At 41.0% G+C, this 17241-nt stretch overlaps 1 protein-coding gene across 1 annotated transcript; it reads left to right on the forward strand.

The window, feature by feature from the left end:
- Positions 1 to 4307: 4307 nt before the first annotated feature.
- LOC132822753 (hairy/enhancer-of-split related with YRPW motif protein 1-like) lies at positions 4308 to 16334 on the forward strand. The gene is made up of 5 exons (XM_060836054.1): positions 4308 to 4482; positions 4611 to 4677; positions 4790 to 4873; positions 5067 to 5148; positions 15574 to 16334. The coding sequence occupies exons 1-5, from the start codon at positions 4424 to 4426 to the stop codon at positions 16116 to 16118; spliced, it is 837 nt and encodes a 278-aa protein (XP_060692037.1). The 5' UTR covers positions 4308 to 4423; the 3' UTR covers positions 16119 to 16334.
- Positions 16335 to 17241: the final 907 nt, after the last annotated feature.

Consider the following 17241-nt stretch of genomic DNA (forward strand, 5'->3'; position numbering starts at 1 on the left):
TTGAATAAGAGCACAACATTTGCAATCCTCCAGTCCTCTGGTACTAAACCTGTAGACGATGACGACTCAAATATTAAAGTCAAAGGCTCTGCTACCTCCTCCCTAGCTTCCCAGAGAATCCTCAGATAAATCCCATCCAGCTCAAGGGACTTGTCTACTTTCACTCGTTCTAGAATTAATGCACCACTTCATAACTAACCTCGATCCTTTCTAGTCTAATAACTCGTATCTCATTCTTCTCCTCTACAATATTCTCCTTTTCCTTAGTGAAAACCGATGAGAAATGTTCGTTTAGCACCTCTCCAATCTCCACAGGGTCCACACTCAACTTCCCACTTCTGTTTTTTACTGGCCTTATTCCTACCCTAGTCATCCTTTTATTCCTCACATGCCTATCGAAAGCTTTGGGGTTCTCCTTTATTCTATTTGCTCCATATTTCCATTGTCAGCATCCCCTGCATTTTGCTACCCCATTCTATGCATCCTAATTCTTGCCTAATTGCATTATAATTGCCCTTGCCCCATTGATAACTCTTGACCTGTGGCATGTACCTATCCCTTTCCATTGCTAAACTAAACGTAACTGAATTATGGTCACACTGTCCAAAGTGCTCACCTACCACTAAATCAAATGTCTGCTCTGGTTCATTACCAAACACCAGATCCAGTGTGGCCTCCCCTCTTGTCGGCCCTTTGACATACTGTGTCAGGATGTAGTTTTGATTGTTCCAGAACTTGTGCCTATTCCGAAACGTTCCAAAGGAATGCTCACTCTTATTTATAATCTTTGGTCTAGGCTAAGAAACCTTCACATTTATTCAGTCCCATGGAACCTGCACTTTCAGCGCAAAACTGAAATTAACAAAGACAAGTTCAAAATCTTTTCAGAGTCAGATAAGTAGGTTCTTGTCGACCACCACAGAATGGATTCGATGGGAAACTGCAAAATGCATAGGTGTTTTACAATTCCTATTACATTTATTATGCAATGTTATAACGAGGCAAAACAGATAAGGAGCAAAATTCTAAATACAAATTTAAATACTATATTTTTACCTCTTGCATTGATTTGGGCTGTTGGGCCTGTTTGTATTGCATGTCAGATTGCTGAATAAGATTGTAAGACATTCATTCGATCTTTAGGATTATTTCTGCTTGGTTTGATGTTTAACACGCTGCTGGTATTGCTACATGCACCTTAATATATACACGTACATAAAATTGCACTAAGTTGTATCACACAAGGCCTGCACACAAATATGTGTTGAGCATTGCTTCAAGATAACCAAGGTGATGCCTATGCTACTTGGTTTCTCTGCAATTATGTCCTGTATAAAAAAGAAAATAAAAAGAGTGACAGAGTAAATATATACAACTATTATTATTCCTCAATTAATTCACATTGGACAATGGCCTGACCTCATCATTTTGCTTCATTCTATGTTTTTCCATTAGAAATATCCATTTCTCTTTGTCTCCAACCAACAGGAGTCTGATTAGCTTTCCCACCAATATAGCCATACTTGCAAGGATTCACAGAGAGATCTCCATGTTGAATAAAAGCAAATTTATTCTTTGACAAAGGGTCAGTTAAACTCGAAACATCAGCTCTTTTCTCTCCTTACAGATGCTGCCAGACCTGCGGAGATTTTCCTGCCTTTTCCTTTTTGGTCTCCATGTTGATTGGTGGCTTGCCATGATTTTATCTATAGTGGTTCTAACTCTAATCTGATTCGTGGCATGGTGACATGACAGGTGGGTTCAGTTAATCTGGAGTTACCAGTCAATATTTTTTATTGGCATCTGTCTGTCTGACTTCCTATTCTGCTACCAGGAATGGCTGACCTTTCCACACAATGAGAAGTTCAGTTTATCCAATTTTGACTGATTGTGATTTCATTGTAACAGTTATTCTGAAAATCAAATTGTGAATGGAGGGCCACTCCATTGAATGTGAAAGTGGAAGGAGATATCAGGGCTGCAAATGTGTTGCTGGTCAAAGCACAGCAGGTTAGGCAGCATCTCAGGAATAGAGAATTCGACGTTTCGAGCATAAGCCCTTCATCAGGAATAAGAGAGAGAGAGCCAAGCCGGCTGAGATAAAAGGTAGGGAGGAGGGACTAGGGGGAGGGGCGATGGAGGTGGGATAGGTGGAAGGAGGTCAAGGTGAGGGTGATAGGCCGGAGTGGGGTGGGGGCGGAGAGGTCAGGAAGAGGATTGCAGGTTAGGAGGGCGGTGCTGAGTTGAGGGAACCGACTGAGACAAGGTGGGGGGAGGGGAAATGAGGAAGCTGGAGAAATCTGAATTCATACCTTGTGGTTGGAGGGTTCCCAGGCGGAAGATGAGGCGCTCCTCCTCCAGCCGTCGTGTAGTTGTGTTCTGCCGGTGGAGGAGTCCAAGGACCTGCATGTCCTCGGTGGAGTGGGAGGGGGAGTTAAAGTGTTGAGCCACGGGGTGATTGGGTTGGTTGGTTCGGGCGGCCCAGAGGTGTTCTCTGAAGCGTTCCGCAAGTAAGCGGCCTGTCTCACCAATATAGAGGAGGCCACATCGGGTGCAGCGGATGCAATAGATGATGTGTGTGGAGGTACAGGTGAACTTGTGGCGGATATGGAAGGATCCCTTGGGGCCTTGGAGGGAAGTGAGTGTGGAGGTGTGGGCGCAAGTTTTACATTTCCTGCGGTTGCAGGGGAAGGTGCCGGGGGTGGAGGTTGGGTTGGTGGGGGGTGTGGATCTGACAAGGGAGTCACGAAGGGAGTGGTCCTTGCGGAACGCTGATAGGGGAGGGGAGGGAAATATATCCTTGGTGGTGGGGTCCGTTTGGAGGTGGCGGAAATGGCGGCGGATAATACGTTGTATGCGCAGGTTGGTGGGGTGGTAGGTGAGAACCAGTGGGGTTCTGTCTTGGTGGCGGTTGGAGGAGCGGGGCTCAAGGGCGGAGGAGCGGGAAGTGGAGGAGATGCGGTGGAGGGCATCGTCGATCACGTCTGGGGGGAATCTGCGGTCCTTGAAGAAGGAGGCCATCTGGGTTGTGCGGTGTTGGAATTGGTCCTCCTGGGAGCAGATGCGGCGGAGACGAAGGAATTGGGAATATGGGATGGCGTTTTTACAGGGGGCAGGGTGGGAGGAGGTGTAGTCCAGGTAGCTGTGGGAGTCAGTCGGTTTATAATAGATGTCTGTGTTGAGTCGGTCGCCCGAGATAGAAATGGAAAGGTCTAGGAAGGGGAGGGAGGAGTCTGAGACAGTCCAGGTGAATTTCAGGTCGGGATGGAAGGTGTTAGTAAAGTTGATGAACTGTTCAACCTCCTCGTGGGAGCACGAGGCAGCGCCGATACAGTCATCGATGTAGCGGAGGAAAAGGTGGGGGGTGGTGCCAGTGTAGTTGCGGAAGATGGACTGTTCCACATATCCTACAAAGAGGCAGGCATAGCTGGGGCCCATGCGGGTGCCCATGGCAACTCCTTTAGTTTGGAGGAAGTGGGAGGATTGAAAAGAGAAGTTATTCAGGGTGAGGACCAGTTCAGTCAGTCGAAGGAGGGTGTCAGTGGAAGGGTACTGGTTAGTGCGGCGGGAAAGGAAGAAGCGGAGGGCTTTGAGTCCTTCGTGATGGGGGATGGAGTTGTACAGGGACTGGATGTCCATAGTGAAAATAAGGCGTTGGGGACCGGGGAAGCGAAAATCCTGGAGGAGGTGGAGGGCGTGGGTGGTGTCCCGAACGTAGGTGGGGAGTTCTTGGACTAAAGGGGACAGGACCGTGTCGAGGTATTGGGAGATGAGTTCGGTGGGGCAGGAGCAGGCTGAGACAATGGGTCGGCCGGGGCAGGCAGGTTTGTGGATTTTGGGCAGGAGGTAGAAACGGGCGGTGCGGGGTTGTGGGACTATGAGGTTGGAGGCGGTGGATGGGAGATCCCCTGAGGTGATGAGGTCCTGGATGGTCTGTGAGATGATGGTTTGGTGGTGGGAGGTGGGGAGATATCAGGGCTCATCCACAAGTTATTGAAGATACCAAATGTGCTCTCCCAATGCCTGTTGTTTGATCACAAAGGGATTCTGTGTTGACGTTGCTACTGGCAGCTGGAGAAAGGCACAGTTGACCTCAAGTGTTTTGAGATTAAGAGGACCTTACTGAGGGGACCACAGTACTGGCTCCATGTGGAAAGTGGTTGTTGCAAGTCATCAGTGATCACCAAAGACCAACTGCAAAACCCATCAGAAGGAGGGAGCTCCGTTCTGCCAACCAGGGATGAGGAAACAAAACCCGGGCTGGCTGTGCTGTCAATCAAAGAGGTTCTCAGGAGGGTTGAGACCTGCTGTCTGGCTGATAAACTGATACCGTGGGAAAGCTGCCTGGATTTGTAACCGCGTTTTTCGCCGAGACAGTTCTCAGAGCAGAAGGGCTTTGTATAAGAAAGCGAGCTGTTAAACTATGAAGAGATCTTTGCTATTGAGCCCCTCGGACAGCGAATTGGACGTTGAAGAGCATAAGTCAATGAATTCTTCATTAACCTGATTTATAATTTCGTTTTCTTAACAGTTAATGAAATGCCTCGAGATTAAAATGATTGAACAATCAGGCTGAAGAGAAGTATTAATGGCAATCTTATTTTAAATAGGAATATGAAAGAACCCGTGTTACCATCGACTTTGTCGCAGAGCCAAGCCAGAAAGAAAAGACGCGGAGTACGTTTCCAATCTTCTTGTAAAACTTTTGTTTTTCGCATTCTGGCTGCATTGTCGAGAATTATAACTCTATTGTAAAATAGCCTAAAGTTGATCTTTCCTTTATTTGTAGATTGTTGAGAAACGGCGCAGAGATCGGATTAACAACAGTCTGTCTGAACTTCGCCGACTAGTTCCCAGTGCCTGGGAGAAACAAGTAGGAGGATCTAACCTGATTGTACACAGAGTTCACCACTCAATGCAGATCCTGTTACTGAGTGTTGCGGGGTGGGGGAGCCGGACAAATTTAACAGTTTCTGAGCAGCTATTTCTGTAAAAATCTGACTGCACAAGATAATGTGTGCGCATTGGTTCGTCTAACGTCCAAAATGTACTCGCTCATTTTTCAGGGGTCAACAAAACTGGAAAAAGCTGAAATTCTGCAGATGACAGTTGATCATCTGAAAGTGCTGCACACAAGTGGCGGAAAGGGTGAGCGTAACGTTCAGTGTTTTTGTACAATGAAATTTGTTCCTTAAAGATAGAGGATCCGATGTGATATTTGTCCTTCAATGAGAATTTTGTTAATCCTCATAGTCTCTAAAATTATGGCGTTTTGTTATAGGCATTTTGTGAGGTTTTGCTCCAGACATGAGTTAAATCGGCGAGGCAGCAAGTGCATTTAGTGCAAAAAGATATACAGACCTTGAGTCCTTATTTTAATCTGCAGTCACATTGCAGTGTTGTGGAGTTTCTTCCCCCCCCCCCCCAACCTTGCTGGCGAAACCATTCATTTGGTCATTTATTCGTTCGTGAATATTTATTTTCATCCTAATTGCCCAGTATCTACAGTCACATATAGTCTAGACCAGGTAAAGATGGCAGATTGCCTTCCCGAAAGGAATTAATGAGCCAGTGGGGTTTTCGTGTGACAATCAACAACGGTTTTAACGGTGGTTACTAGACTCTTATTTCCCAGATTATTATTCAATTTTTTGAACCCAAGGTCACCAGGACATTAACTGGATCTCTGGATTAATACTCCAGTGATAATATCACTGAGCCATTGCTCGCCTTTCTTTGCTGTGTTAAAACTGACAGCAAATTCTCCAGGTGTCCAGAAGTTTTCAGTGCTTCTGTGGTTCACGAAGAGATACCACCCACCACATGACAGCAACCACTTCGAAATCATTTCACTGGACAGAACTTGCTTTCATACTTTTAAACTCTGTTAAAACGGCTTGGAAAATTAACACCTCATTGAATGAAACGCAACTATACTTTTAATTTGAATGCAAAATCCCATAACTGTTGCTAAACAATTTCAAAAGTTAGCCCTTGAATGCTATTCTTTTCTATTTGTGAAAAAACAATATTTCCATTATGTTAAAATTAATATTTTTAAAATACTTTTTAAGAATTGCATTTGATATTCCAGCACCAAACTTAAGCATAAAGATATTTTTCTCTTGGGAAAATGTAAATGGGGAGAAAAAAAGTCAGTGCATTTGAAGTCCTGTTTGATGCCAGTGAGAATATTTTAATGTAGTTGGTATTTATCCAGCTTGATGGCATCAGCGTTGCAAGATGCATGGAGATCCCCTTGACTTGACACCAAATTGAAACTGAAAGTCATGCCACAGAGATTCTTGGGCAACTCTCTTAGACGCAATAGATGATCACTGGTGCCTTCCTGCTGATCTTATTGTCTGGCTCCTTGCCATGCAAAATTATACCCTGGAATTACGACCCAAGTGGACCCCAGGCCCAGCGGTGTGAATATTGGACAGAAAGCAAAATTCACGTTGCTTGAGTTTCACAGAAACCCAGTGGTAAACCTGGATTAATGTGGTGCTTTTTAAAAATTCATCTGGAATTGAATGAAAGTTTCAGAGATTGTAAATATTCAGTCCACAATATCCAAAAGCTTAGTTTTCACAGTGAAAGGACTTCAACACGAGACAAAATATGTCTAATGTTGCAACCCTTTTGTTGATTTCGCATTACATTGAAGTATTCCAATCTCATTTAAATATGCCCAAACATAAAATGTGCTTCAATCAACATAAGCAGTTCTGCCCCAGGAAACATTTAATATTTTTTTCTTTGAATTTTGAAACTGAATTTTCATCCCTTTTCACTTTCTTTTATGCACAAAAAGCACAGCATGTTTGTGATGTTGGAACTTCCTTTTTGAAGTGACTCATCCTGATTCATTAAAATATATTAATGAAAACAGAAAATGCAAAGACCAGAGGGTAAAAAGATTTTATGAACTAAAAAATTGCAATGAAATAATAAGCAAAATAGCTTTGTTTCTTCTTAGACCTAATAAAATGGTCCTAATGTAGAGAACCCTCTGTCTCCCTTTAAAGAAGCACAATCTGTTTGTAAAAGAAAAAAAAGAGAAGGGATGGATTTAAAGTGAGGTCCCTATGAAGCAAGGGAGATGTAAGAAAGACTTTTTCCCATAGCATATGCTTAGGGCATGGAATGCACTCTCTGGGAATGTGGTTACATCGAGGAATTCAAGAGGCTATTGGATGGTTATTTCGATAGAAACACATTGCAGAGATATGGAATGAAATAAGCACGACAACCAGGCACAATGAGCTGAATGGCTTCCTTTTTGTGCCATAAGAATTCTGCGATTCTGTGAATTGGAGGACAATCAGAGTTCCAAATTATGGTGGACCATCATTTGGGTGTAGTGTTTAATGAATGGGCATAAAAGATCAAGGAGATGTGTATGTATTGCAGCTACATGTGTAAGTTACTCACTGTCCAGAATCTCACAATCATTTAAGCATGCAAAGTTCGAATTTTATTCATAAGCATATTATTCTTCAAATCCCCAGTATTAATATGGGCTACTGTTGACCAGAAATATAACCAATCCTACCGCATAATGTTGCTACACAACCAGGTCAGAGACTGGGAATTAGTGATGAGTAACTCAACTCCTTCATTCCCAAAATCTGTTGACTGTCTGCAAGGCACAAAGTGTTGGAATGCCCCTCCCCCCCCCTTTCCAGGATGAACGATACTGAAGAATTTGGATGCCATCCAGGACAAAGTGGTCTGCTTGATTGGCACAACATCCACCTCCTTCAACATTGACTCTACTCACCACTGACACAATGTGTACTATCTACAAGATAAACTGCAGCAAAATTCCTTCAATGCCTTTCAAACTCTTGGTCACTACCACCTAAAGGGTTAAAGGATGTGGATGTATGGGAACGTAACTTTGTGTAGATTGCCCTCTGAGCCACACACCATTCTGACTTAGAACTATATCGTCACTCCTTCATTGTCGCTGGATACAAATCCTATACCTCCCTTCCTAACACTTTCTCATAGCTTTCTCAAGAGACGTAGGGATGGACAAAAAATGCTGGTCTAGCCAGTGACAACCACATTCCAGGAACAGAAAAAGTAGAAATCTCTTTCCACAGAGATGACAGATTATGCTTCATTTGTGGTAGGTTTCCAGGCTTTAAATACAAATTACTGGATGAGGGATCTGTACATATTCCTACAAACAGAAAATACTTTCCGAACCAAGCAGCATAAGCAGGGCACTGCCAGGTTGTAAGTAATGTTGCAGTTAACATTTTAGTCTTGGACTTTTAGCTGAGTAAGTTTTCCGAATAAGAGACAAAATCCATGAAAAGATATCACACACAGTTATTTGATTATCATTTCTGTGTTAAGATTTGGCAGTTAATTGTGCAGCTTGCATGGAATCCCTATGCATGTACAAAACAAGTAAAACAATAATAATACTACCTGTAGGTATATTGATCTTGTATCTCAGATTTTAAGTCTTACTCAGTAAAATGTGTATTAACTGTCAAATAGCAAAATATTGACAAGCCCATTCATGAGAGTTGGCAACACTTTTGTGACAGATGATGTGAAAACTTACCATAGAAAGCAGGAAACATTCAAACCAGCTAACTGCCAGCACAAAAGTTCATTCTTGGTCATCAGTAATGAGATGGAAGCAGCATAAACAGGGCACTGCTGGTTGTAACTCATGTTGCAGTTACCACTTTAGTCTGAGACTGCTGGCTGAATTGGACTATCTACATAAATACTGTGCTATATTACAGGTTAGAGGCTGGGAAAGCTGTGGTGAGTTACTCACCTCCTGACTCCCAAAGCCTGTCCATTGTCAATAAAGCAGAAGTCAGAAGTACGATTGAATACTTTCCACTTGACTGGATAAGTGCAGTCCCAACAAATCAAGCTTGATACCATCTACTTAGATACTATCTTAGATAGACAAAGAAGTTTGTTTGATCAGTCCATCCACCAGTCCAAACTGGTGCACAATATAGGAGTAGGTAGACATGATGTATGATAGTAATTGCATTGTAACAATTCAGCAAGGCTGTTTTAGTAACACCTTCCAAACCCATGATCGCTGCCAACTGAAAGGACAAATCCAGTCGACATTGTCAATGAAAATAAAACAATGAAATGTTATAATACAAGTTATCACAGGATCATTTCCTGTTCTGAGCTGAGTTATTTGATCATTGTTACAATTGATTTCAGCACCCGTGGACTGTGAAGCAGAAAACCCCGAATTGTTATCTAGTGACTTGTGGATAGTACATAACGGTTTGGCATCACTCACTAATTGGGAATTTATCATATATCGTTTCAGACTCTGACATATTCTATATGTCGCTACGTAAAAATCAAGCCTTACCTTCTGACTAGAATTCAGACTGACCTGAACTGACTTTAGCTGATTTGAATGTTAAATTGTCTTAACATTAACTTAGGGGCACTTGTGGCACAGAGGTAGTGTCTCCCCACTCTAGGCCAGGAGACCCAGGTTCAGTTTTTTTTAATGAATTCTTGTTAGCTTTTAGAATGGTTGTTATCAAGTACTCAATGGGCAAGTTGACTTTTTCTAGATATTTCCAGTGATTACTAAGATATAAGAAACAAGAACTAGGAGCAGGATTAGGCTATCTGGCCCCTCTGGTCTGCTCCACCATTCAATAAGATCATGGCTGATCTTTTCATGGACTCAGCTCCATTTACCTGCCTGCTCACATAACCCATAATTCCTTTACTGTTCAAAAATTTATCTATCTTTGCCTTAAAAACATTCAATGAGGTAACTTCTGCTTCACTGGGCAGGGAATTCCACACATTCACAATCCTTTTGGTGAAGGGATTCCTCCTCAGCTTGGTACTAAATCTGCTCTCTCTTATTTTGAGGTTATGCTCCCTAGTCCTGGTTTCAACCACAGTGGAAATAACCTCCCTGCTTTGATCTTATTTATGCCCTTCATAATTTCATATGTTTCTATAAGATCCCCTGTCACCTTTCTAAATTCCAATGAATATAGCACCAGTCAACTCAATCTCTCCTCATAAGCCATTTCTCTCAACTCCAGAATCAAACTAGTGAACCTCCTCTACCCTCCCTCCAATGCCAGTACATCCTTTCTCAAGTAAGGAGACCAAAATTGTCTACAGTACTCTAGATATGGCCTCACCAGCACCCTGTACAGCTGCCACATAACCTTGCTATTTTTAAACTCTAGCGATGAAGGACAATATTCCATTTGCCATCTTAATTACTTGCTGAACCTGCAAACCAACATTTTGTGATTCATGCACCTGGGCATCCAACTCCCTCTGCACAGCAGCGTGCTGGAGTTTTTTTACCATTTAAATTATAGTCTACTTTATTATTATTCCTACGAAAATTGATGACTTCACATTTACCAACATTGTACTCCATCTGCCAAACCCTTGCCCACTCACTTAATCTATCTGTATCCCTCTGCTGACTCTCAGTGTCCTCTGCAGAGGTGAACTCATCATCTCTTGAAATGTGACTTTGCATGTGCTGCTTGAACTTTTCAGCCAAGGCAGCACAAAAGGCTACTTGATGAGATACCTGCTTCAGTCAGTTCTGAACACCACTGTCTGATTTGACCTGACCGAAATAACTCCACAGATACCTGTTAGGTTTTTGTCATGACATCAAGTCCTACCCTGGCAGCCGGATGACTAAATGCCAAATCTAGTCACATGACTAAAAGAACTGGAAATCACTGTTAGTTATGTAGTTTTTGACTTCTTTCATCAGTCTGCTTGTAACACCCGAAGAGTGAGCAGGTCCAGGTTTAGCTGAACACATGCCTCTGATCTTAGTCTCTCTCGAAAGTCTGATTCGTGAAAAGGAATTTTTTTTTGCTGTGGAGTGAACCAGTTCCCAGCTTACATCTACCAAACTTTCATTAGCAATTCAGCTGTGCCTGAGCTTCTATGAATTTGACTTGGAGTCATAGAATCATACAGCACGGAAACAGACCTTTGGTCTGACTTATCTGCGCCAATCAGGTGGCATAATCTGATGCATTCCCATTTGCCAGCATGTGGCATCTTTGTACAGCTAACTGAAAGAACCTGAATTGCACTTTGACTTATTGGACACTCTAATTGATGTGAACTAATTCTGAGATCTTTGATTTTAAGTGATTTGTAATTTGTAACTTCCCTCATTCTTGAACGCATGTGTTTGTGTGCATGTGAATGTATGTCGCATACCATTCCTCCTGGTTTTGAATGCAGTATTAAACCCTAATTTGATTTTGTCAGTTTTAAATTGGAGTTCACAAATATAGCTTAGGAAAGCACCATTGCCGATTTTTAAAAAGGTAAAACAAACAAAAGAACATTAAAAATCAACCCTCGTAATGGACAGGAGAGGAGATAGTAAAAATAATTACTTTCAGCTCTCTGTCTTTCCTGTTATAATCATGATTGCGGTACACAATTAACTGAGGTCCTGTCTGGCTGATCTGTTGACTCTGGTAGATAAAGTCATGGCATTAATAATCTCAGAAACTGTTTGGTTCATCTCATCCACCCTGTCTAGGGTTTCGTAAACTGAACTAGTCCCATGTGCCTGCATTTGGACCATATCCCTCTAGACATTTCCTATTCACACACCTACCCAAATGTCTTTTAAGTGTTGTAATTGTACCAATCTCTACCACTTCCTCTGGCAGTTCATTTCATGTACGCACCACCCTCTGTATGAAAAAGTTGCCCTTCAGGTCCCTTTTAAAATTTTCCTCCCTCACCTTAAACCTATACCCCCTCCTTTTGAACTTGCCTCCCCAGGGGAAAAGATTTTGGCTATTCACCTTACCTATGCCTCTCATGATCAACATTTTGCATTTCTCAAAATTAAACTCAATCTGCCACTTCTCAGCCCATTTGCCCAGCTATTCATGGACTTGTTGTTCTCTAAGATACCTTCTTCACTGTCCACTAAACCACAAGTTTTGGTGTCAACTACAAATATGTTAACCATGCCTCCTATATTCTCACCCAAATTATTTATAAAAATGACAATCAGCAGTGGATCCAGCACTGATTCTTGCTGCACATGACTGGTCAAACAGCAAACCTCGATCACCACCCACTGCCACCCAGCTTCAAGCCAATTTTGTATCCAATTAGCTAGCTCTCCCTGGATCCCATGTGATCAACTATACTAACTAATCTGTGATGTGGAACCTTGCCAAAGGCCTTGCTAAAGACCAGGCAGGCAATGTCTATAACTCTGCTGTTTAAAGATCACACAGCACAATGCGTAGAAGAACAAAAAGTGCTTCCAGGCTGCAAGTTAACATTTTCCCTGAACCAGTATCACCCAAAAAAAAATTACTGGTCATTCAGCTCAATTGTTTGTGGGTTGTTGCTTGTTCACATTGGCCATTGTAAGTTTAAAATGTAAATTGAGTGTGAAGAACTTTTCCGGCATGGTAATGTTATTTCCAATTTAGGTTTTTTTAGCGTAGTGGATGTGGGCATAGGATGGAGTGAAATTGCTTGCTACTCACGTGACCAGATTTTATGTACAGTTGAAGTAGGGAGAAATTAGATTTTCTTCTTTAAATTCTTTAAAAATATGAATTTCAGCTTGTCGAGCATGACACAGCAATGGCCAGAATGCAGCATTCCATTGTTAACTATGCAATGACACACCAAAAACTTGCAAGAATGTTCTCAAGAGTTGGAGAGTATAGTTATGAAGAATTGCGGAGGTCTCCCTAATTATTCATACGATCATTAACTTTAGTGGAGGACCAAATAGGGCTCTTCAGGATTTTAAAAGGTGAACAGAGCAAGATTATTTTGGTTGTTAAATAATTAGTAGTAAGTTTTAGACTTAGCATTATCTTTAGCTAATGAAGGGTAAAGTTAGAAGAAATAGTTTCACACAGAGTGATACTAGCAAATGGAATGCTTAACTAGAAGTGGTAATTGATGTAGAGTAACGTCATTTAAAAGGGAATCCATAAAGTTTTTAAAGAGGAAAAATAGAAAGGAAAAAGGCAGAGGGGCAAAGAGACTGGGGTTAGATCAGTTGAAGAGTGACAATGACAAAGGCATAAATGACTGAGTAGTCTTCTTGTGTGCTTTGATATCAATGGGATGCACATAATATTCATGAAAGTAGCAGCCAAATTTATGGTTGGGTTTAAGAACATGAAATAAAACTTTCATATTTTTGCTGAAGGTTATTGTCAAGCAAAGATAACAACATTTTAAAAATTAGAAGGTTGTATGTCTGTGATTTGTGATTTTCAATGGACAAATCTGTGCACCTGTCTCTATTCAACTCATGACTAGACAGAAAACTATCAATCAGATTCCAACAAAAAAACAATTATATAAGATCTAGTTGTTGTTACAATTTTCTTGACATCCACCCTTGATTCCTTCTCAATTCTCATACTTCCATACTGTTTTCACCTTGCAAATATTACTCATGCTGTGTTAGGTGGCTAATCCTTCCTGCATTCATTACTGTGTCCCTCCTTGTTCCGGCTTCTATGCCATACCTTTCTTCTCCCTCCCTTGAATCTTTTGTTCCTTTCCTGCTTTCTCTTCCTCCACAATATTCTTTTTCTTCAGTTCAGTTATAAATCTTGTGATACTCTCTCTAACCACCTTAGGCTATGCACATTTCTCACTCCAGCAATACGCTCAAATCCTTCTTGGCTTAAGTGTATGATTTGGTCTTTGGTATGGGTTTGCCACCAACAGGACATTTTATTAGATGTGACAACGTTTATGTTATCTCTTGTAGCAAATAACAGTGGGTGGTAAATGAAATACAATTTGGGAAAATGTGAGGTCATGCGCTTTGGGAGGAAGAACGGAGGCATGGATTATTTTCTAAATGGGGTGAAAATTCAGCAATCTGAAGTACAAAGAGACTTGGGAGTGCTAATCCAGGTTCCTCTTAACGTAAACTTGCAGGTTGAGTCAGTAGTTAGGAAGGCAAAGGCGATATTGTCATTCATTTCGAGAGGACTAGAATATAAAACCAGGGATACATAAAGTTCTAGTTAGACCACATTTAGAGTATTTTGAACAATTTTGGGCCCCATATCTCAGGAAAAATGCACTAGCCCTGGAGTGCGTCCAGCGGTAATTCACGAGAATGATCCCAGGAATGAAAGGCTTAACATTATGAGGAACATTTGAAGACTCTGGGACTATACTTGATGGACTTCAGAAGTTTGAGGAGGAATTTAACTGAAACTTACAGAATACTCAATGGCTTGGACAAAGTGGATGTTGGGAAGATGTTTCCACTGGCAGGAGAGATGAGGACCTGAGGGCACAGCCTTAAGATGAAAGGGAAGACCCTTTAGAACGGAGATAAGGAGAAATTTAATCAGCCAGAGAGTGGTGATTCTGTAGAATTCATTACTACAGAAGGCTGTGGAGGCCAGGTCTTTGAGTATATTTAAAACAGAGATAGATGAGTTCTTGATTGCCAAGGGGATCAAAGATTACAGGGAAAAGCAGGAAAATATGATTAAAAACCTATCAGTCATGATTGAATGTTTGAGCAGACCCGATGGGGCGCTTGGCCTAATTTCTGCTCCTATGTCTTATGGTCTTATGGATGTGTGTGTATTGTGGTATTAAAGAATCCAACAGACATGTTACAACTATTATGTACAAACATTCAAATTCTCAGGCATGAAAGTTTCTGGACTAATATTAAAATATTAGTTTACAAAATAGAAGAACGATAGAATCATACGATCCCTACAGTGTAGAAGTAGACTATTCAGCCCATTGAGTCCAGCAGAGGAGTATGGTTCTAGTAGAGTGTCATGCTTCAAGTGATCTGAGGTATGATAGTAATATGTCTTTATACCTTCAGGCCATATGCCACAACAGAATGATGTTACCAGAGCATATCTCATAAATGTGTACAGCTAAACTGATTGTGAGACATATCACGACAACAACTATCTCTTGTTCATAATGGTCAGAAACATTGGCTGTGAATGTGGCCTATTGTTTTCCAATGTTGGTTATAGTAGTGCAGTTTGCTGTCTTTTTACTTTAACTATTAGGAAAATAAACTGTGAACTTGTGTGTGGTTCTTTGCTGAGAAATCACAAAATTATCCCTGAGGTGGATATTCAGTATAAGCTTCAATTTCATAAATGTCAGTCTCCCTCCAGTACTTCAATTATTGTTTTTACTATATGTGAATTTTGACAGTGAACATCTACAGGCTAGTTAATTGCTATTGATCGTAACAATCAAACTGGGACTTCTCCTCAATTGATATACCCAGAACCTGGTGATGTAATTGATGACTTATTTCATCACTATGTAAATTGAGACTGTACTCTTAAAATGCCTGATCTTTACTGTCCCCTGCATAAATCTGGAAAATCAGTGGTAGAGTGTAGTTCAGCAACTTGTCACTGACAGTTGTAGTTTTAAATCATCCTGCCTTTCTATACGTTTCAGGGTTAAAATATTGTTGATACTTGCTTTTATTGCAGAAAGATGTTTTGCACAGTTTCTAAATTTACTCTTTTGTATTAATAGGTCATTTTGAGACTCCGATATTAACTACGGATTACGGGATTCTGGGATTTCGGGAATGCTTATCTGAAGTCGCTAGATATCTCAGTGTGATCGAGGGATTAGACCATTCTGATCCTTTGAAGGCTCGCCTGGTGTCACACTTAAATACATGTGTATCACAGAGAGAGGTTGTAACTGCTGAGAAAGGCCATCAGCTCTTGTGTACAGGATATCCTCACCAGTTTGTGCTGACCTCTCTATCTCATTTCAGTCCTGATGCTTTCGCACGCAGCTTTCCACCTTCAGAACATAATCATCGCAAGGAGTCGATGCTCAGCGGTGTTCATCTTGAACATTTAAATAAATTGTCTTCTCCAGGTTTTGTGGTCCCTATTCTGACAAATGCTGCAAATGTAACATCTTCAATTTTTCCAATTACTTCTCTGTCAGCTACACAATTCCCATTTTCCATTGATCCTCTACTGCCAGCTGCTTTAGTCCAATCTCCAGTGCAAACTGTAAAAAGTGGAAAACACTTCTGGACTACAGAAGTAGGAACTTTTTAGTTTGAATATTGGTTTATTATTTTTGTTGGTCTAGGGAAAAAATTCTTCAGGTGTCACATTAAAGTTTGCATTGTGCTCACAATTCCATGTACATTACATCATAGGGGTAACTACAGCTATGAGTAAAGTCAAACCTCATTATTATAAACTCAGTGCAATGGAAAACAGTTGTCTTTGCTGTACTTAATGGATTTATAACTGTACCTTGGCTGACAGCAAGGAAATATTAATTATAATGAAAATTTGCAATAATGAATTCCAATTGTACATAATTTATTATATATGTCTGGGATATGCTTAATTTTCTTATTGCATGAAATTATGACTCTTGAACTATTAGAGTTTGATAAAAGATACATTTAGAAGTGTTAAATAGCTTTGCAATTTATTACTATACACTACAAAGCAGCAAGTGTCCTGGTTTGATTCCTACCTGTGTTGAGTTAGAGTAGGCATTATGTTCCTTGGGCTAGCAAACTGGGAAGGGCAGCCATAGGGATAAGGTACCAGGGCTACTGGTTCCTATGAGACCACCTTGTTGTGCGAAACCAACTTTTAAAAAATGCAACAACATGTTAAACCAATTGTTTGGGCTGGTATAATTATTGTATTAAGAGACCGGAGTGTACATCACACATGACATTAACAGGGGCTCTACTATTGTGGATAAACAAATGCTGTGCAAATCTAATTGTCGAGCCCTTGGCTATCATATGAATTTTGAATCAAGGATACCCTCTAGTGTTCTAATCTCTTCCTGCAAGTTTCTCAATATGCCTTTTCTTATTTTGAGACTAAAGCTCAATATTGTAATGAATTTATTTTCTGAAAGCTTGCTATGTGATTGTTAGAATTGTCATTCCTTTCTGGGAAAGATTAACTTCAAAGTACATAATAAGTAATTTCAAACCTTTGGTGTCTATAGTGAATGTAACAAGGTCATCCAGTTGGACATAACAGAATGAGTTTCCTGATTGGGATTGTTAAACTGGTCCATTCAGGGACCCCTGGTTGACAGATATAAACAGAATATCAGAGGTTCTATTCACTCTGAGAGCTGGCTCTTAGGATGCTGGACCAGTGTCAAGTACTGTGCACATGTGAATAAAGGGTGACTTGGTGA

The sequence above is a fragment of the Hemiscyllium ocellatum genome, chromosome 15, assembly GCF_020745735.1.
Source record: "Hemiscyllium ocellatum isolate sHemOce1 chromosome 15, sHemOce1.pat.X.cur, whole genome shotgun sequence".
Taxonomy (NCBI): domain Eukaryota; kingdom Metazoa; phylum Chordata; class Chondrichthyes; order Orectolobiformes; family Hemiscylliidae; genus Hemiscyllium; species Hemiscyllium ocellatum.